The following is a 21,826-nucleotide window of genomic DNA, read 5'->3' on the forward strand; positions in this document are numbered from 1 at the left end:
TCAAAGATACAGGCAGTGCCAGTTGTATGTGAATTTTCTGATGTATTTCCAGAGGAGTTACCAGGGTTGCCACCAGAAAGAGAAGTGGAATTTTCTATAGATCTGATTCCGGGAACTGCCCCAATTTCCATAGCTCCGTATCGTATGGCTCCTACAGAATTAAAAGAGTTAAAAGCACAGTTACAGGAACTTGTTGACAGAGGTTTTGTTCGTCCGAGTCATCACCTTGGGGTGCTCCAGTTCTGTTTGTGAAAAAGAAAGACGGGTCTTTGAGATTGTGTATTGACTATCGGCAGCTTAATAAGGAAACTATAAAGAATAAGTACCCATTGCCTCGAATTGATGACTTATTTGATCAACTGAAAGGTGCCACAGTATTTTCAAAGATTGATCTCCGATCGGGTTATTATCAGTTACGGGTAAAAGAGCCAGATGTGCCAAAGACAGCTTTCAGAACCAGGTATGGGCATTATGAGTTTCTGGTTATGCCGTTTGGGTTGACTAATGCACCTGCAGTATTCATGGATTTGATGAACCGGATATTCAGACCGTATCTAGATAGGTTTGTAGTAGTTTTTATTGATGACATTTTAGTTTATTCTCGGGATGAAACTGAGCATGCAGAACATTTGAAAATAGTGTTGCAAATTCTGCGTGAAAAGAAACTTTATGCTAAATTCAGTAAATGTGAATTTTGGCTTCGAGAGGTAGGTTTTCTCGGACATATTGTATCCGCGGAAGGCATCAGGCTAGATCCGAGTAAAATTTCAGCTATTGTCAATTGGAGTCCACCGAAGAATGTATCTGAAGTTAGAAGTTTCTTGGGTTTAGCTGGTTATTATCGGAGATTTGTACAAGGGTTTTCTATGATAGCTTCTCCAATGACCCGTTTATTACAGAAAGATGTTAAATTTGAATGGACAGAAAGATGCCAGCAAAGTTTCGACCGATTGAAGGAGTTGTTAACGAAAGCACCTGTGTTGGTACAGCCTGAATCGGGTAAGGAATTTATTATTTATAGTGATGCATCATTAAATGGTTTGGGTTGTGTCTTGATGCAAGAAGATAAAGTAATAGCCTATGCTTCAAGACAACTTAAGCCACATGAAAGAAACTACCCGGTACATGATCTCGAGTTAGCTGCTATTGTATTTGCATTGAAAATATGGCGGCATTATTTGTATGGTGAAAAGTGTCATATTTATACTGATCAGAAAAGCTTGAAATATTTGATGACACAGAAAGATTTGAATTTGAGACAACGCAGGTGGCTTGAATTGATAAAGGATTATGATTTGGTTATTGATTACCATCCGGGTAAGGCTAACGTGGTAGCTGATGCTTTGAGCCGAAAATCTCTATTTGCTTTACGAGCTATGAATAGCCGGTTGTCACTGTCTAATGATGGTTCAATCATAGCTGAATTGAGAGCTAAATTGACATTCCGTCAACAAATATGTGAAGCTCAGAGGAATGATGAGAAATTACAGGCTAAACGGGTGCATTGCGAGTCAGGTAATGATTCAGAATTTCAGATTGGAACTGATGGTTGTTTATTATTCAGAGGCAGAGTATGTGTACCGAAGAATTCAGAACTTGTACAGAAGATTTTACACGAAGCACACAGTGGTATTATGTCCGTACATCCGGGAGGTAATAAAATGTATAATGACTTGAAAAAGATGTATTGGTGGCCGAGTATGAAACGTGATATCTCTGAGTTTGTATCAAGATGTTTAGTATGTCAGCAGGTTAAGGCTGAACATCAGGTACCTTCGGGGTTGCTTCAGCCAATCACTATACCGGAATGGAAATGGGAAAGAATCACTATGGATTTTGTATCTGGGTTACCGTTATCTCCGAAGAAGAAAGATGCCATTTGGGTAATTGTCGACCGATTGACAAAGTCCGCGCACTTTATCCCAGTATGTATGGATTATTCTTTAGATAAATTGGCTGGATTGTATATATCTGAGATTGTTAGACTACATGGAGTGCCTGTCTCCATTATATCAGACAGAGATCCCCGATTTACGTCTCGTTTCTGGAACAAATTACAAGAAGCTTTGGGTACTTAGTTGTATTTCAGTACTGCATTTCATCCTCAGACAGATGGCCAATCTGAGCGTGTAATTCAGGTATTGGAAGATATGCTCCGATGTTGTGCATTAGAGTTTCAAGGTAATTGGGAAAGGTATCTACCTTTGATTGAATTTGCTTATAATAACAGTTATCAGTCCAGTATTAAAATGGCTCCGTATGAAGCTTTGTATGGTAGAAAATGTAGAACACCATTATATTGGACAGAGCTCAGTGAAAAGAAGATACACGGGGTTGATTTGATTTGGGAAATAGAAGAAAAAGTAAGACTGATTCGGGATAGTTTAAAAGCAGCTTCCGATCGTCAAAAGTCATACGCCGATCTTAAACGAAGGGAGATTGAATTTCAGGTGGGTGATAAAGTATTCTTAAAAGTGTCTCCTTGGAAGAAAGTTCTCCGGTTCGGTCGAAAGGGTAAATTGAGTCCAAGATTTATCGGACCATATGAGATTATAGAAAGAATTGGACCAGTTGCTTACCGATTGGTTTTACCACCGGAACTCGACAAAATTCATAATGTATTTCATGTATCTATGCTACGACGGTATCGATCAGATCCTTCACATGTTATTACTCCAACAGAAGTAGAAATTCAGCCGGATTTGACTTATAATGAAGAACCGGTTAAAGTATTAGCACGAGAAACAAAGGAGCTTAGAAACAAAAAGGTAAATATGGTGAAAGTGCTATGGCAAAAGCACGGGATTGAGGAAGCAACATGGGAACCGGAAGAGACAATGAGGAAGCAATACCCGAATCTCTTTACTGGTAAGATTTTCGAGGACGAAAATCCTAAAAAGGGGGGGAGAGTTGTAATGGCCCAAATTTGAGGTTATCGGAACAGTGGTTTCGGAACCACAAATCCGATGAGAAAAATTTTATTTTTCTTATATTTTTATGGTCTACAATTTCACAAATGATTTTTTGAAAATTTCGTTCGAAAATTTCGACGTTTGGGCACTCAATTTAGTCAAAAGGACTAAATTGTAAAAAGTGTAAAAGTTGAGTTCTACATGTTAGAGGTGTCCAATTGTTATGAAACTTTAAATTGGAGGTCCTTATATGGTAATTATACCATTGGTAACTCGGTAGACAAAAATGGACATGAGATAAGTGAAATAGAAAATTTTTAAGTTAAGGGCAATTTGGTAATCTAGTAATTAAAATGAATTAAAAGGGAAAAAGATGGCAAAAATCATCATCTTCTTCATATGAACGAAATCAGCAAGGGGGGAAGCCATAGTTAGGGTTTTCAAGCTTCCAAGCTCCATAGTAAGTGATCCCAAGCCCCGTTTTTAATGTTCTTTACGTTTTTGAGATCCCGGTAGCTTAATTTAGCTTATTCTAGCAATAATTTAACCTAGGGTTTATATTTGGAAAAATACCCATAGGTGAAAAGTGTTTATTTTGATGTTTTATGATAGAATATGAAGCTAGAAATTATGTTAAACAACTTTTGCTAAGCGATTTTAAGTGAAAGCGAGTAAAACGACATAATCGGTAAAAATACCTAATGTTCATAAGTACATGTTAGAGTGGGAATTTGATGTTTTCATAGAAGGAAAAAATGTTCAGAATGTTATAAAACATAAAAATAAGAGATGAAGTTTAATTTCCGAGCCTTGGGGCAAAAATGTAATTATGTAAAAGTTTAGGGGCAAAATTGTAATTTTGAAAAAGTTAGAGTCGAGGGCTGTTTTAATGAATGTGATTATTAAATAAGTTAAATTTACTATTTTAGATCAAGAAGTACGAAACTCGAGGTTAGACAAAGGGAAGAATAAAGTTGAAGACTAAGTTGGTGAATTTGGCTATAATTGGTACCGAGGTAAGTTTACGGTAAATAAATATATTTCAATATCTATTATTAATGCTGTTAATTTCCAGCAATTATGAATTTATTTTATGAATTTATTTGATGATGATCCAAGTATGAAATGATAGAAAATTAAAATTTAAAAGTCCCATTGATACATAATGATGGTACTGGATATGAATGTCATGACATTTGGGTAAAGAGATCCCATGTAAGACCATGTCTGGGACATGGCATTGGCATCCTTAAGATCATGAGAGGTCCCCTGTAAGACCATGTCTGGGACATGGCATGGGCACCGAGACGAGAGGTCCCATGTAAGACCATGTCTGGGACATGGCGTTGGCACCGAGATGAGAGGTCCCCTATAAGACCATGTCTGGGACATGGCATGGGCACCATCACGAGAACATCCCATGTAAGACCATGTCTGGGACATGGCTTTGGCATGTTATTATCAGAAGAGACCCGAGTATCCTTATTATTCCAATGTAGCTCAACGGGCTTGTAAACGAATCATGTTCATGAAAGTTCAGTTTAAAGCATAAATGGCAAGCTCAGGTAAGTTGTAAGACTTAAGAACTTATTATACTATCAATTGATGTTCAACGATGCAGCAAGGATTGAGTAAGTTATGCACACAAGTATTCTAAGTAAACAAGTAAGAGAACTAGTATAAGATTAACTAAAGAGTAAACTAGAGATATAGACATTGAGTTTAATTATTTAAGTTAAATATTGTTATTTATTTGCTAGTAAACTTACTAAGCTTTATGCTTACTTCTTTTATTTCTCTTTCTCTTATAGTATTGCAAAGCTACTTCAAGGATCCTAAAGAAGTCGGAGATCGTCCACACTATCAACTACAACTGCTCGGTATTTTATATCGAAACACGTTTGAGTTATGGCATGTATAGGGATTTAGTTATTTTGTATGTTTGTAATGATGATTTTACTAATGAGTGATGTGTAAGTATTTGATGATGTATGGTTATTAAAATGGTTAAGGATGAAGGTGTTTGTTGTTATGAAAGATTAGGTGATAAATTATGCATGGAAATCATGAAAGGATAAAATTTTGCAAAGAAACAGAATTCAGGCAGCACAGTGACGTGAATTTGAAAAAATCACCCAAGATAGTATAAAATGAATTAGAGGGTGAATGATATATGGAATTAAAGCTTGTTGAGTCTATTTTCATGGAAAAATAACTGTGTAGAAAAAGGAAATTTATATTTTAAGATATGTGAATTTTAGTAAGATAGGGTCAGAACTGTTTTTGGAGTCCCCTGTTCTGAGTTTAGAAAATAATTAAAAATTGTACAAAAATGGTTATGAGTTGAAATTTACATGCTTAGATTCCTTAATGAGTCTATTTTCTGTAGAAACAAGTAAGAACTTCATATGAAAATCCTACAGTGAGAAAACTTATTTTTAGTGACTAGAGGTCAGGGCAGTCAGGTGGTGAAACAGGGGAGACTTTAACTAATAAACTGTACTAATTTGCTGAACCAAAAATTCTAAAAATTTTATGGTGAGTAGATATATGAGTCTAGTTTCATGGAAAATTTACAGAATTAAATTTCGAGTTCTGTAGCTCAAGTTATAATTAATTTAGTAACTGCTGCGCGATTGGACAGATTTGCTGTGAATAATGAAATAAATTTTCAAACCTAGTTTTTATGCTCCGAATTGGTAAGATAAGCTAAGTAATGCCTCGTGCTCGACTCCGGAAACGGTCTCGGGTAAGGGGTGTTACAGGCATGGAGTTTTGGTAAACATCATTAGAGTTATATGTGCTTGCCTCTTTTACTGTTATACCAAAAAAAAATGGAAATTGCGAATTAAGCTTTATACACCATATTTGTAGAATAGACAGCAATGCAACCTTATATTTGGTTGGCATGACCAGGGATTTAAATAGTGGTCCGATATCGGAATAGCGGCCGCTATATAGTGGTAGCGGCGCCGTCCGAAATCGCTATTGCTGAAAATAGCGGTGTGAAGCGGAGTCACACCGATAGCGGTGGATCGCGGTTGCAATTTAACGGGTAACGGCCAATTACGGGAATAACAGGCCGCTATTCCCGTTATTTTTTGTTACAGTGGTTAAAGCAGCATCGGATTGAAAAAGACCCATTGTTTTGAGCAAGAGTGAGTAGTAGCTAAGATCTTGAGGTTTTCAACGTACTCGCTGTCCATGGTTGGGTCGATTCTGCCGGGGCCGGTGGAATTGTACAATCGACGCGAAACAGCCGGGCAATGGGATATGCCGATTGTATGACCACCTGGAAAACAAATGAGAGCACTTTGAACAGCCGAGAAGCCTGAGAAAATTTCCCCAAAGGAAAAGTGAAGCAAAGATGAAGATGATGAGCCATGAAGCGACAGTGATGAAGTTGAACTGATATCCTTGAAACAATATCCATGTTGTTGTTGAAACCAGAACAACTGTTGCACACTTGCACTCACTTTCTTTCTCCTGAAATATTTTTGAAAGAAAGTAGTTTGGGGGTGTATTCCTTTGTGTTTTCAAGTAATGAAACGTTGAATTTGTTGATTGAAAAAATTAAGTGAAGAACAAAGAGGAGTTTGTTTGATTAACATGTGCACAAGTGTAGAGAATAACGTGGAAGCCATGCAACAGTCGGTAAAACTGGAGAACTAAATGGTCAAGTTAAGCCCTTGGTTATCGAAGAGAGTAAGGAGAGTAGTGAAGTTGTGGAAAGGGCTTGGAATGTTTTACAATAAGTTGTGGGAATTTTAAAAAATTCACTACCGCGATACCCGCAATGACCGCAATAGCATCTGTTATGTCCGCAACCGCGATAAACGCAACGCGACCGAAAACGCGGCCGCGACCGCAATTTAAATCCCAGGGCATGACTATATCTTGTTTTCTCAATCTATTACTAAACTGATATTTTTTTAGATTTACCTATTATAAAATTTGAAGGGAACATATACTGATCTTTGTTGTTGCAAGGAATTGGATTGCTTTTGTTACCAAGGTATTGTTTGTTTTGGAGATCTAAGGTTTGTTTCTCATGGTTTTACTTTTTTTTTAAATGCATCCGAATAAGGAAGGGCGAGCTTTGTTTCCCGAAACCATAGTCCAACCCTTGACTAGATACCTCAATGCTCATGGATCCATGTGTTTCCAGTTTTTTTTTTCAGAATTTGTTCAACCATATTGGAGTGCCCTTCTTTTAGTTGATAGAAGAATTATTAATATTTTTACATTGACCAGTGCATGTTATTAAAATGCTTTGCTTGTGAGTCGTCAACTTTCGTTTTTCAGTTTCTAGTTCGTCTTTAAAGATATACTTCAACACATCGTAGCAATTGCAGATAACGAACGTCCAACTCCTCGTAATCAAGAATTACAACAGGATATAGGATTGGATAGCTCTTCCACATTTCATTTGAGCTAAACCTAATTAATGAATAGGGTTCATGGCTATGGTTGGATGGCTTCGGTTCAGTTCATGAGGCTTGTTCAATGGGGTAGTTGGATGGATTTAGCTCATTAGTTTGAACTGGGTTGATGGTTTTAGTTTTGATGCAAGGAATTTAGAACATGATTACTGGATCTCTTCTCAAATCTCTCAATAATTGATAATTAAACTATTATAGAATCACGATTATCCAGATTAAAGCTGGCCTGTAAAGTAGAGGATTATTCTTTTGTTACAATTTGTATATTTTTTTATATGAAAGCTACTATATAGATTTTATATTGATGAATTTGTTGGATTTCGAATATGGTATTTAAAAATAACAAATAATAAATAATGAAGGGCAAAAATTATTAATAATAATAAAAACAATAACATATATGCAATATGTACGTAAAATAAAAAATATAACTTAAATTACAACGTAAATATATTATATTAACAATATTAAATGCACTCTAATTGTTATTTATAATATCGTCATGTCAAATAGACTTATAACACTATCAACTATATTATCAAAAAATATATAAATAATATGGGTAAATAATTTTAAAATAAATATTGATGATATACAAATTTTTCTAAATTCAAATCTACCTTACTTGATTTTACCATAAAAACATATCTCTTTCTGTGTCCGGTGAAAATGAAAAAAGCATCAAGCAAGGGAAAACTAAAATATTCTAGCAATTGGAGGGTTTTTTAGGTTAACTTATGCAATTAGTCCCTGTATTTTGTGTGAGGCGTGGATTTAATTCCTATATTTTAATTTGATTAATTTTAGTCTTTATATTTTTCGAATTGAAACTTTTAATCTTTTTATTTTTAAATTTTGAAAATTTGACCCTGACTTAAACAGTGACAATTAAACTTGTTTCGTTAAATCTAATTACTAGTCATTTATTATGCGTACAATTGTAGGTTTAATCCATATTTTTCAATTGGATTATTGTAAGTCTCTATAATTTTTAGATTTTGAAATTTTAGTCTTGACAGAAATGACAATCATTAATCCATTAATTGAATTCCTAGCGAGTAATAAGCGGAAACAACAAGCTAGTATGACATTACGTATATGATAATATATTTGTCGCATTAGATTTTGGAAATAGCTAAACTTAATAAATTTAACTGTTATCATTTGGAGAGGACTGAAATTTTAAAATTCAAAAAGTACAAGGACTACAAATGACCAAATTAAAGTGTAGGGATTAAATCCACAACTTTCATAAACTACAGGGACTAATAAAAAAATTTAACCTTTTTTTATTATGATAGCAAAACAATACTTTACTAGAAATTTAATTTTATACGTGTTTCTCTTAATTTATAGATTTTCAGTTTTCCAAGAAATGGAAAGGACAAATAGTTTCTGTAAACTGCAAGTCCAGCTTTGGTTTTTGTCAGAAGAAACAAAAGAAACAGCAGAGCCAAATGTGTGGGTTTCAGCCTTTCAGTTCACAGCACACCCTCCTCTCTTTACTCTGACTCCTCACAATGCCTTTTCCCTGCATTTTGGCTAACCTTTCCTTGGGGTGTTCTCAATCATGGATCTCTTCTCTTGACACTTCTCTCCACTGAGGCCTGTTTCTTTCTTTCATGCTTCTTATTCTCCATTTTTCCTTTCTATCATTGTGTGTACAATGTGTGCTTGATTTGGAGGTTTTCTAACATGGGTTTGGCTCCTTTTATAGTTGGTTGATTTGTTTTTGCATCTTTAGTGGCAACAAATAGCTGCACTGCTCCTCCATGTTCTTTTAGTTGACTTTCATTGTTTAGTGTTAAGATTGCAAAGTACCATTACTTGGTTTCTCTTTAAACTCCATCTTTTGGGGTCTTTCGATCTGCCTCTTTGAAAGAATTTTTTTCCCTTTATATTGCTTTAAGTCTATATGGAGACTTGCATTTCCTTGGTAATGGTGCCTGCATTATATTAGTCCAAAATAAGAAAAGTTCCAAATACAGTAATGCTTGAAATCTTGAATCTAATAGTAATTTATTATGAGATCTGGGGTGTACTTATATGTTCATTTAGACTAATTGTGGTATTTTCATTCAACTGAGTATTTTAGCATTGAGGACTAAGAGATGACTTCCATTGGGATCATAAAGCTGTTAGATTGTCAGCTGAATTAAAACACTTCGCATATTTGTATTTCTCCCAACATAATATAGGTGTCATTGTATATCTGCAGGTTGGAGCTAGGTATTGATTTGTTCTTCAGTATCAATGAAATTGCAACCAAAACATGGTTGGCACTCTATTATGCCTCTTCGACGCCGAGGCAATTCTGGTACTCAATTTTGTATGTTTCCAAAAGCAAGGTCGGCAGGCTGTAGTCCTGGCAATGCTCCTGTCTACCTTAATGTGTATGACTTAACAAATGTCAATGGCTATGTTTATTGGGCAGGTCTTGGTATCTTTCACACTGGGGTTGAAGGTTAGCTTTGTTTCTTTGTTCATCAGTTTTCTTGGGCATTTATTTGGCTTGAAACTGTTATAATGGTATCTAAAAGTCTTCGAATGCAAAAGATGTCAGTCATTATCTTTCTTTTAATTTGCAAAAGCGTGAGACCGTTATGCAACTCAAGTAACTAGTTATTGCTTTTGCTACTATGCGATCGCATTGGCACCGGGGAAGCATAAGGTTGTTGTCTATTGTTAGGCCGGGAAGGAGGGACCAAACAGTGAATTGGTGCAGATTTATTATATCAGAAACTTAGCATTTGCCCTCTAATTGTTCACCGATAAATGCTCTGCTATGATATGACATGAACTCATCTTCTTTAGACTAACTATGATATGACAAGAAAAAACCTTCATTTTCTCCTTGCTTCATAAATTCCAAGATGTATTCTCAAGGTTTCTTTGGTTATCTATAAACAAGCACGGAAGTGTATCTGATGGCTGTCATGAGACATGAAATTGAATAAACTTTTTTTTTTCCTCATAAAACAAGAAATTACATAGTTTTGCATTATTTTATAGTATTCTCATGATGTTTGCATGCTTACAGTTCAAGGTGTAGAGTATGCCTTTGGAGCTCATGACTACCCAACTAGTGGTGTATTTGAGGTTGAACCTCGACAGTGCCCCGGATTCAAGTTTAGGAAATCAATTTTCATGGGAACAACATGCTTGGATCCTGTCCAGCTAAGAGAATTTGTGGAACACCAATCTGCAAGTTACAATGGTGACTCGTATAACTTGATTTATAAGAACTGCAACCATTTCTGTGAAGATATATGTTACAAGCTGACAGGGAACCATATACCAAAGTGGGTGAATCGACTTGCAAGAATCGGTACTATAAATTGAGCCTAAAATTCTTTGGGGTCAACAACATATCTTTGCTTGAATGCTTTAGTATATTTGTTGGTGTTGATGGAGCCTTAATGAACTATTCTAACCCGAATTTTTAATTCAACACTTTAGGCAACCCTTTCTTTACTTTATGCCATTGAGAGTTGCTTATCACATATTACTTCCTACTTTTCTAGAGCACGAGGTGTTTAGTAGGCTTATGATATACACCTTATGGTGAAGCTATATTATTATTGTTGATAGAAATGATTTACCGATATAGGTTATAACCGAAGCAGAATCAATGGCTACAGAAACCTGTCTTGTTTAGGTCATTAGAAGTCGGTCTTCACCTTGTCATTTTTGGATCCTTCTTGTAGGTTCATTGTGCAACTGCATTCTTCCTGAGGCTCTTAAAGCGTCTGCAGCGCGCCACGACCCCAACTTCCGACCTGACAGTGAAAAGAAGAGGCTAAGAAGTGCCTTCAGTTGCTTATCCTCAATCTCAATGCCTCAAAAGGAAGTGTCAATGTCTTCCCTCTTTTTGCACTCTCATTATAAAGGCTCTCTACCGCCATGGGAGTTAAAGAGATCAAAAAGCAGCTTATTGAAACAACAGTGAGTAAGGCTATTATTGAAGCACTGGTGTCACTTGAAGGGGCAAAATCTGTACAAGTTTTTTCTTTTTGAAAGTCAGCAATGGAGTTTTTCTTATTATTTCTTTAATGACTCTGTTTTACTAACCGCAGCTTGGGAAGTTGATTGGTTGTTGATGTTGATTGATTCCGTTGTTCCGTATTTTCCCTTGCTTTTAGGTGTTTTTACAGTTTCATCATTCATTGTGTTTTACAAAACCTGAAATTAAAAAATATATATATTCTTATAATTAGATTTAAATAAGATATTAGTTTTATTATTAATATGGGCTGTACCAGCTTTGTCCTAGCTCCAGCCCTATCAAGCTTATAAGACTGGACATGTAACCTGATGCAAAGAGTGGTCTATTAAATATCCAGCCCAATAGATTGTGTAGGTAGCTCGGGTCTTGAACAAATCTATGTCTCATGCGTCTTAAGTGTAGGTCCTTGTGACGATGGGAAGAAAGTTTTTTTTTTTTTTTATCATCATCATTTTTATAGATTGATCTGCAAAGCTGTTTATTTGCTAGTTACCGACTATGAGATTGTAACGTAGAACTGGGAAACAGAGAAACGCAGGAGACGAGCATCTTCCACTTTGTTATCCGCACGAAAGGATCATGTTTTGGGGGATAAAACGGTAGTATAAAAGAATAGAAACATAATATAAGGCTTTAAACACGATTATGACAAAAAATACTATCACACTTACGCGTTATCAAATTTACTAGAGGCTAAATCAAACATGCATTATTTGTTACGTCTTCAAAATGTCAGATTATAGACTAATCTAAGGTTGCTTCACATTAACACAGATAAAGTTCTTTAAAAGAAAAAAAAAGCCCCCAACTTCTTTAGTATTCAAATCAAACTGGACGGCTGATTTAACTAAGACGTTGAACTAAAGGCAATGTCTTTAAAACACATGAAAACTAATCCGGTTCACTACTCTTCACCCTGGTCTAGATCTGTGTACTGTGAAATAGGTACTCAAAAGTTTATCATAAATAAATAAGAATATATACAGTAACATACAGCATTACAGTTCAAGGGTACATGCTATTTCGCTGTTTTAATTATATTGACAAGATTGTGCATACCAAACAAGCATCAAAGGCTGATGCACCTCTGTAAACCTATATTTATGCTACCTGCAACAATTCTTCGCGTTTTATATCAAACACCTTGATGAGGGCCTCCTCGACAACCTGGTTAATACAATTAAGCAGAAAAGGGTTTGTTATATAATGTACGAACCAGATTGTGTTATAAAAGAGAATCATGATATCAGCTCATACAACATGTACGGTATGATCATTGCCTGCATTAGCTACAATCCAATAAAGTTGCAAGCTGTGAAGTTCATACCATAAACAAGTGATCTCGAGTCTTTGCAAGAATAAAACATTTAGGCTTTATTGGTAGTCATTAGAGTGAATAGATGTTTTTTCTTCCCATCCATATGCTAGGTAGGTAATATATCTTTTTTATTCAAAATGTTGTTGTCGTTGTTTTTTCCTGATGAGGATAAAAAATAATCATATTTCCTATTTTCTTCCTCACTTTCTCTCCTACAGAACACTTTTGAAAATGTTTTCTCTCACTCTTAAACACAACCCCTTCCAACCTCACTTTTCTACCCTACAAAGCAAGGAGTACAAAAAGGACATACAATTCATGCAAATTATAAGTAAACCAAACTGTACAGTTACCTTATCTGGTGTGGAGGCACCAGATGTAACACCAATTGTGATGGGACCCTCTGGTAGCCAGTTTTCTGTCTCAACCAGCTCCCCATGCTGCCACAACACAGCAGATGCATAGTCAGAATAAAAATTGCAATTTTTTGACTGGCATAATTAGAAGTTGATTAAGAATTGGATTAGTTTGGATTCAGACTTACTTTCAATTTGTGAGCTATTCTGTTTCCTGGACCTATTCTCTGCTCACTGTCAATCCAATATGACGGGATCCCATGGTCCTCTGAAATTTCTTGAAGATGTGAGGTGTTGCTTGAGTTCCACCCACCGACTACTAACATAAGATCCAGGTTTTCCTCCACCAACTTATACATTGCATCTTGTCTTTCCTGTGAAAAAGATGATAAATCAAGTTTAATTCAATGACTAACAGAAAAATTGGTATATAATCAGTTGAGAGGCAAGAATACGTGAAGAAACAGTATATGCTGTAAAGTCCTCCATAAGAAAATAGATTCAAAAATTTATAAAGGAAACCAAACTATCACAAATGCTTGACTTACTTGTGTTGCATCACAAATTGTGTTAAAGCTTATAAAGTGATCATTGACATTTTCCACTCCATATTTTTGCATCATTGTCCTCTCTACTAATTTTCCTGTTAAACCAAAAATGTAACATGTGGCTCAACTCTCAAATAGCAATTCCTTGCAAACAAAAGGTGTTTTGTGATAGGTGCATGAGTGCCACTAACCAATTTCCTCTGTCTCTCCCTTCAGCATTGTTGTTTGATTTGCAATGCCAACTTTTACCAGGTCACGATCTGGATCAAATCCCTTTGAAGTGGCATATTTAAATTTCTGCAAAAGAGCTGATAATCGTCTGAGCATTTTCACAATGGCAGGTTCATCTTACATATGAAGAAACTAAAAAACAAAGACTATACCTCCATAAATGCCTCTTTGGTTGAGCTAGATCCATCGAGTTCGCCTCCAAGAATGTAATCACAAACATACATTGCCTCCACAAATCAAACAACATGGAGAAACAATTTTTACAAACAATTATAAGAACACAAGAACAGAATACTAGCCACTTTATGACATACCTCAGTCATATTCTTTACAATGATATATGCTCCAGCAAAAGATGCAGTCGCGATTGTCTCCTCGTGAGCATATTTACCATGGATAATTGATGTGTAGTCCCCTTTCTTGTGCTTCTCCACAGTGTTCCATACCTTCAAAAGAAATAAGAACTTGTGATTTCGATGGTCAAAAGTTGATAACAGAAACAAAAATTACTAAAACAGCAAACCAGTTACAGCAGAAGATACCTTAGCTACCCAAGGACAAGTTGTATCAACAATTTGCACATTTTTCTCATTCAAGGTCAACATCTCGTCAACTCCAGCTCCAAACGCAGGGAAAACCACAACATTACTCTTGTTCACTACATCAAACAGTTTTTTCCCTTCTTCAATTGGAATAACTTCAACTTCCATCTCCTCTAATCGCTGCATTTAAAAAAAAACTATATTTATGTAAAGAAACTAATAAACCCAGTAATTCATTAATTTCAAAGAAATTTTGTATCATTTTATAGTATAATCTGTTGGGAAGAAACCGAACAACCGAAACAAAGCGAAAGCACAACCGGTGTTCTTTCTCTCCTTATAACTCCTGTAAAAATTATGGCAAGCACAATAGCACAAGATATGTTCTCTAGCAACCTTAATCAACCACAAATCAACTAATGCAACCACAACAAACATAAATAGAGACACCGATATTTTTACGTGGAAAACCCCTCTAAATTAAGGGTAAAAACCACGGGAATTTAGAGTCTGATAAAGAGCTCCACTATCATCAAATGTTCAACTACAAGATCACAATATCAAGCCTACAACAAGCATTCAACTCCGACAAGGCTAACAACATGTAATCTTTAGCAAAAGAGAGAAAAATGAGAGAACATCACCAAAAAACGTAGCTGCTGAAAAATGGGTATTTCCGACGCTACAAGACTCGGATGAAAAATCCGACCGTACAAAGTCAAGAACACCTTATCACCTAGCTGCTGTCCAAAAATCAGCTCAATCGAACCACGGATGGACCTTCGATCGAAGAGTTGATCACTGCTGCACCAAGCTTGAAAATCTGATTTTTTTCTATTCTCTTTCTCTCTATTTTTTTTTTCTTTAGCTCTCTGCAGAAAAATTTCTGCCCAACACCCGTTAATAAGCCAAAAAAATTGGCTTTTGACAAAACCAAAAGAAAAAGGAAGGCAAAACATTTGTGCCAGAAAATATGGGTTTCCCACATAGTGGGACCCATACCCAACAAATCTCCCCCTCCAACTATGTGGGGAATGCCTCCATGCCGGAGGTCAAACAACATGCTTCAAACTTTCCTCTTGGTAAGGCCTTCGTCAACATATCAGCACCATTATCATTAGTGTGTATCTTCTCAAGCTCTAACAGCTTAGCTTCAAGAACATCTCGTATCCAATGGTACCTCACATCAATATGCTTAGATCTAGCATGAAAAGTTGAGTTCTTACCAAGATGAATAGCACTCTGGCTATCACAGTACAGGACATACTTCTCCTGAGTAAAACCAAGCTCATGCACAAACTTCTTCATCCAAAGCATCTCCTTACACGCTTCGGTTGCTGCAATGAACTCTGATTCGGTGGTGGACAATGCAACACACTTTTGCAGTCTCGATTGCCATGCCACAGCTCCCCCTGCATAAGTGATTAAGTAACCTGAAGTAGATCTCCTCGAGTCAATGTCTCCGGCCATGTCTGAATCTGTATACCCAACAAGAACAGGTTTCTCATTGCCGAAACAAAGTTTCATGTTGGAAGTGCCACGAAGATATCTCATAATCCACTTCACTGCATTCCAATGCTCTCTGCCTGGATTAGAAAGAAACCGACTAGCTGTACCAACGGCATAAGCCAAGTCTGGTCTCGTGCAAACCATTGCGTACATCAAACTACCCACGGCTGAAGAGTAAGGGATTTTCTGCATCTCTTCCTTCTCCTTTTCTGTGGAAGGACTATGCTTAACACTCAATCTAAAGTGCATAGCAAAGGGAGTATTCACCGCTTTAGCTTTGTCCATACTAAACCTTTGAAGTACTTTCTCAATGTACCTCTCTTGTGATAACCATAATTTCTTGGCCTTTCTATCACGTGTCAGTCTTATGCCAAGAATTTGCTTTGCTGGCCCCAAATCCTTCATTGCAAAGGATTTACTCAACTCTTGTTTCAACTTCTCAATTCTAGAAGCATTCTGACCAACAATAAGCATATCATCAACATAGAGCAAAAGAATAATAAAATCATCACCAGAGAATCTCTTAACAAACACACAATGATCAGAAGTAGTCTTCTTGTAGCCTTGCTCTCCCATAACAGACTCAAACTTCTTGTACCATTGCCTTGGAGCTTGCTTCAAACCATACAAGCTCTTCTTCAATCTGCACACATAGTCCTTTTTCCCTTGTGCAACAAAACCCTCTGGCTGCTCCATGTAAAGCTCTTCTTCCAAGTCACCATGAAGAAAAGCAGTTTTCACATCCATTTGTTCAACCTCTAGGTCATAACAAGCTACCAAACTCAGTATAGTTCTGATAGAGGACATCTTCACAACCGGAGAAAATATTTCTTCAAAATCAACCCCTTTTTTTCTGAGTATAACCCTTAACGACCAATCTAGCTTTGTATCGTGGAGATGAAGACTTCTCTTCTTGCTTCAACCTGTAAACCCACCAATTATTCAAAGCTCTTTTGCCTTTAGGCAGTTTCATCAATTCAAAAGTATGGTTCTCATGCAAGGATTGAAGTTCGTCTTTCATCGCTTCAACCCACTGATCTTTGCATTCACTCTCCATAGCCTCTTCATAACATTCAGGTTCTCCCCCGTCAGTCAAAAGAACATATTCATCAGGAGAATACCTGACAGAAGATCGTCGATCTCTGGAAGACCTTCGAAGTGGAACTGCTGGTGGAGCTATAGGTGCTTGTTGTTGATCATTCACAACATCATCCATGGGAGTATCAAAGTCACCTATAGTCTGATGGTCACCACTAACATCACCATGCACATCATCCTGGATAGGATCTGGTGAAGAGTCTAAGGGAACCGGATTCACATCGATCAAGTCACCACTACCTTGTGAATCCACTTTCTCCGTCTTATCAATGTCATCAATGGTCTGATCCTCAATGAAGACAACATCTCTGCTTCTCACGAGTTTCTTCTGAACTGGATCATAGAGTCTATAACCAAACTCACCATCTAGACCATAACCAATAAAAATGCATTGTCGAGCCTTGGCATCCAACTTGGATCTTTCATCCTTTGGAACATGAACAAATGCTTTACAACCGAACACACGTAGGTGATCATATGACACGTCTTTACCAAACCAAACTCTATCTGGCACATCACCTTTCAAAGGAACACTAGGAGACAGATTTATCACATGTGTCACTGTATTCAAAGCTTCAGCCCAAAACGATCTTGGTAACTTTGCATCTGACAACAAACATCTGACTCTCTCAATCAATGTTCGGTTCATTCTTTCAGCTAACCCATTTAACTGTGGAGTCTTTGGTGGTGTTCTCTGATGTCTGATTCCCTGTCGCAGACAATACTCATGAAACGACCCTGTGTACTCGCCACCATTATCAGTACGAATGCACTTCAACTTCTTCCCAGTTTCCCTTTCAACTGATGCTTGAAACTGTTTAAACGCCTCAAAGACTTGATTTTTAGACTTCAAAGTGTAAACCCATAGCTTTCTTGAACAATCATCAATGAAAGTCACAAAGTAAAGTGCACCACCATGTGATCTTACTTTTATCGGACCACAAACATCTGAATGGACCAACTCTAGCAACTCTGATTTCCTATGAGGAGGATGGCTTCTAAATGAAACTCTTTTCTGCTTTCCTGCTAGACAATGAGTACAATTCTTCAGTGTAGCATTCTTTAAACCTGAAAGTTGATTCTTCTTCGCTAAACAGTTAAGCCCCTTCTCACTCATGTGACTGAGTCGTTTATGCCACAACTCAGTTGAGTTGTCATTCAGTGTCACATTCACCGTCTCTCGAGAAGTCAAAGCTTGCATCAAGTACAAATTTGAGCTCTTCTTTCCTCGAGCCACAACCAAGGAGCCTTTAGTCAGCTTCCACTGCCCTTCACTGAAAGTGTTACAGAATCCCTCATCATCAAGTTTTCCTGTAGAAATCAAATTCAAACGGACATCCGGTGCATGTCTGACATCCTTGAGAGTTAACTTTGTTCCATTGTTACTTACCAAGCTAACATCTCCCATACCAATAACCGAAACCAAACCATCATTACCCATCTTCAATACCCCAAAATCACCAGGAGTATAAGATGTGAAGAATTCCTTCCTCGACGTGACATGAAGTGATGCACCAGTATCAATCACCCAACTAGTCTCGTCGCATGCTAGGTTGACCAAATTCTGATCACAAATAACTAACAAATCTTCACGAGTAACAGTAGCAACACGCTCGAATTTTTCATCGTCATTCCGGTCGTGTTTATCACCACCACTTTTGTTCTCTTTCTTCCACTTGAAGCAATATTTCTTGATATGGCCTTTCTTACCACAATGATGACACTCAAGATTCTTGTATCTCGATCTTGACTTGCTTCGGCTTTTATCTCTACCCTTTCCATCTTTGTCTCTGTTTCTCCCCCTGTTCTCGATAACCAACACCTCGGACTGTGATGTAGAACCCTGAGATCTTCTTCTAACCTCTTCATTCAACACACCACTCTTAGCCAAATCCAAAGTAATAATACCCTGTAGGGCAGAATTAATGAGTGAGACTCGAAAGGTCTCCCAAGAGTCTGGTAGAGTAGCAAGCAACCAAAGTCCTAAAATCTCGTCATCAAATTTGACACCCATACCAAGCAACTGATTCATCATACTCTGAAATTCACTAACATGGTCAGCTATAGACATTCCTTCTTTATATTTCAGCGCCATCATTTTCTTCAGCAAAAATAACTTGTTATTGCCCGACCTCGAAGCATACAAGCTTTCAAGCTTCTCCCACAATGTTCGAGCATGTGTCTCCTGATCAATGTGATTGTAAACATTTTCTTCAACAAATTGCCGAATAAAGCCACACACTTGTTGATGCTCAAATTCCCATTCTTCATCACTTTTCGAATCGGGTTTTTGAGTAGTAAAGACCGGAAGATGCAAAGCCTTCACAAACAACAAGTCCTTCATTTTATTCCGCCAAAGTTGATAATTTGTGCCATTCAACATAATCATCTTGCTCGTATTAATTTCCATAATTATCTGACACAATAACCAAGCTCTGGTACCAGTTTGTTGGGAAGAAACCGAACAACCGAAACAAAGCGAAAGCACAACCGGTGTTCTTTCTCTCCTTATAACTCCTGTAAAAATTATGGCAAGCACAATAGCACAAGATATGTTCTCTAGCAACCTTAATCAACCACAAATCAACTAATGCAACCACAACAAACATAAATAGAGACACCGATATTTTTACGTGGAAAACCCCTCTAAATTAAGGGTAAAAACCACGGGAATTTAGAGTCTGATAAAGAGCTCCACTATCATCAAATGTTCAACTACAAGATCACAATATCAAGCCTACAACAAGCATTCAACTCCGACAAGGCTAACAACATGTAATCTTTAGCAAAAGAGAGAAAAATGAGAGAACATCACCAAAAAACGTAGCTGCTGAAAAATGGGTATTTCCGACGCTACAAGACTCGGATGAAAAATCCGACCGTACAAAGTCAAGAACACCTTATCACCTAGCTGCTGTCCAAAAATCAGCTCAATCGAACCACGGATGGACCTTCGATCGAAGAGTTGATCACTGCTGCACCAAGCTTGAAAATCTGATTTTTTTCTATTCTCTTTCTCTCTATTTTTTTTCTTTAGCTCTCTACAGAAAAATTTCTGCCCAACACCCGTTAATAAGCCAAAAAAATTGGCTTTTGACAAAACCAAAAGAAAAAGGAAGGCAAAACATTTGTGCCAGAAAATATGGGTTTCCCACATAGTGGGACCCATACCCAACATAATCTGAGTAAAATAGTACTAGTAGTGGAGAAAACAGTAAGTATAGACCTTATTAACAGTTGGATTGTGGATAATTTCATTTGTAAGCCAAATTTTCTCATACGGAAACTGTTTTCTGGCTTCATAAGCGATTTGGACAGCTCTCTCAACTCCCCAGCAAAAACCATATGCTTCAGCCAATTTTACCCTAACATTTCCCCATGTATACTCGTTTCCATTTTCCTTCAACTTTTTTATGATATCACCTGAAATGTTTTTATCCAAAAAATATCAAACTTTCTACCAAAATTCAAATGAAATCCTTTCTATATGTTAAATAAATAAGCGGATTTTCCCCCTTTTTTCTATTTGGAGATTAACTTACTAGTGTACTCCTGATTCATAAGCTCGAGTGTTTCCTCCTTGTGACCGAACCCCTTCCGGTTATAATTCTTGCTCCTCGTCAAGTCATGTCGAAAAGTCTTGGCATCGAAGTTATCGAGATCCACAGCTACGGAAGAGGAAGAAGCGACATCACCGGAGCATCTGACTGTGAGAGGCTTCCGGAAACTTAGACCTCCGGATTTTCCGCCGAAATTATCGTAAGCGGCGCGGATGCAGAAGCGGTTTACTTGCAGAGAAGTGGCCATTAGACAGAGAAAGAGAGAGAAGATGGGGGAAATCCGGCGCAGGGTAGCGTAGGGAATGTTCTAAATTCAGTGTGATTAGGGTAGGGGGTGAGTGCGCATTTTTATCTTTGCACAGGTATGGTGCAACTCCATGGATTTCGTTTGATAGTTAATTAGTTATTTCTTTGTCGTTTTGTTTATGAGAATCGTTGGTTTTTGGTTCTCTCTATCGAGTCGACGTTGACGTAATGGCCGTCAACGGTCTTTACTTTTTAGTTCCCCTGCTCCCCTCTTTGCCATCCCGACCTAGTGCTTGTTGCCAGCCAACAACGCTTCTCAGCACTAGTCACTGGCTTTCATCTTTTCTTTCTTCATGATATTTAGATTTTGCAAAAATATATAAACAAAGTAAGGTTGGGTTTGAATGGGCAGTGCGTTTAACTATGATTAGCGTAAAAATAGTAGTGGCTATAAGATTAGATACTGTAACGACACTGTAGCGTGAGACAAAAAGTAAGCTAAATGCACCCCACCGCACCCAATCGCCTATCCAAATTCACCTTAATAAACCTTGAAAGACACCCAAACTGTAGGTAGGTGAGTATAAAACACAAAAATCAAAGATTAATCTTAAAATTTTTAGTTTCATCATTCATCTAATCTAAAATTTATTTTATTTTTTAAAATGTTAAAATAATAAAATCTATTGTATTTTTAGAAAAAAAAGAAAGAAATATCATTAAATCAAAGAAAAAAAAAACCCAGAGAACATAAACCAAGACTTCTAAAACTCAAGTCAACAAATTCATCCATGCACTCGAACTTAGCATTCAACTCTCTTTGTGGAAATAAGCTCAAATTAATTACAAATAAGTTTAAACAAGAAAAAAATAGGAAGAAAATTTCATTCTGTGTGGTTTGCATAGAATAAAATCAGTAAAGAAAATAAGTTTAAGCATTTCATTCGTTCATTTAAGAATAATTAGTTTCTAATATTACATGTGTAATTACGCATTTAAATTTTTTTAATATTACGTGTGCAATTACGCATTTAATTTTTAAATAATGTATTTTAATT

General features: G+C 36.9%; 2 protein-coding genes across 3 annotated transcripts; one reads left to right on the plus strand and one right to left on the minus strand.

Moving 5' to 3' along the window:
• The first annotated feature begins 8,731 nt into the window (after positions 1–8,731).
• LOC107947396 (deSI-like protein At4g17486) lies at positions 8,732–11,567 on the plus strand. Of its 2 annotated transcripts, XM_016882060.2 has the most exons (5): positions 8,736–8,959; positions 9,573–9,671; positions 9,789–9,818; positions 10,395–10,682; positions 11,062–11,567. In XM_016882060.2, the coding sequence occupies exons 2-5, from the start codon at positions 9,608–9,610 to the stop codon at positions 11,301–11,303; spliced, it is 624 nt and encodes a 207-aa protein (XP_016737549.1). In that variant the 5' UTR covers positions 8,736–8,959; positions 9,573–9,607; the 3' UTR covers positions 11,304–11,567. The 2 variants fall into 2 exon arrangements, with proteins under 2 accessions (XP_016737548.1, XP_016737549.1); XM_016882059.2 differs by having other exon boundaries at positions 8,732–8,959; positions 9,573–9,818.
• Positions 11,568–12,292: 725 nt separating this feature from the next.
• Positions 12,293–21,022, minus strand: LOC121202848 (4-hydroxy-3-methylbut-2-enyl diphosphate reductase, chloroplastic). The gene is made up of 10 exons (XM_041108191.1): positions 20,505–21,022; positions 20,189–20,385; positions 14,356–14,535; positions 14,128–14,259; positions 13,966–14,040; positions 13,774–13,879; positions 13,583–13,677; positions 13,223–13,408; positions 13,032–13,118; positions 12,293–12,527 (listed from the first exon to the last, which is right to left on the minus strand). The coding sequence occupies exons 1-10, from the start codon at positions 20,767–20,769 to the stop codon at positions 12,462–12,464; spliced, it is 1,389 nt and encodes a 462-aa protein (XP_040964125.1). The 5' UTR covers positions 20,770–21,022; the 3' UTR covers positions 12,293–12,461.
• Positions 21,023–21,826: the final 804 nt, after the last annotated feature.

Source organism: Gossypium hirsutum, chromosome D12, assembly GCF_007990345.1.
Source record: "Gossypium hirsutum isolate 1008001.06 chromosome D12, Gossypium_hirsutum_v2.1, whole genome shotgun sequence".
In the NCBI taxonomy this organism is placed as follows: domain Eukaryota; kingdom Viridiplantae; phylum Streptophyta; class Magnoliopsida; order Malvales; family Malvaceae; genus Gossypium; species Gossypium hirsutum.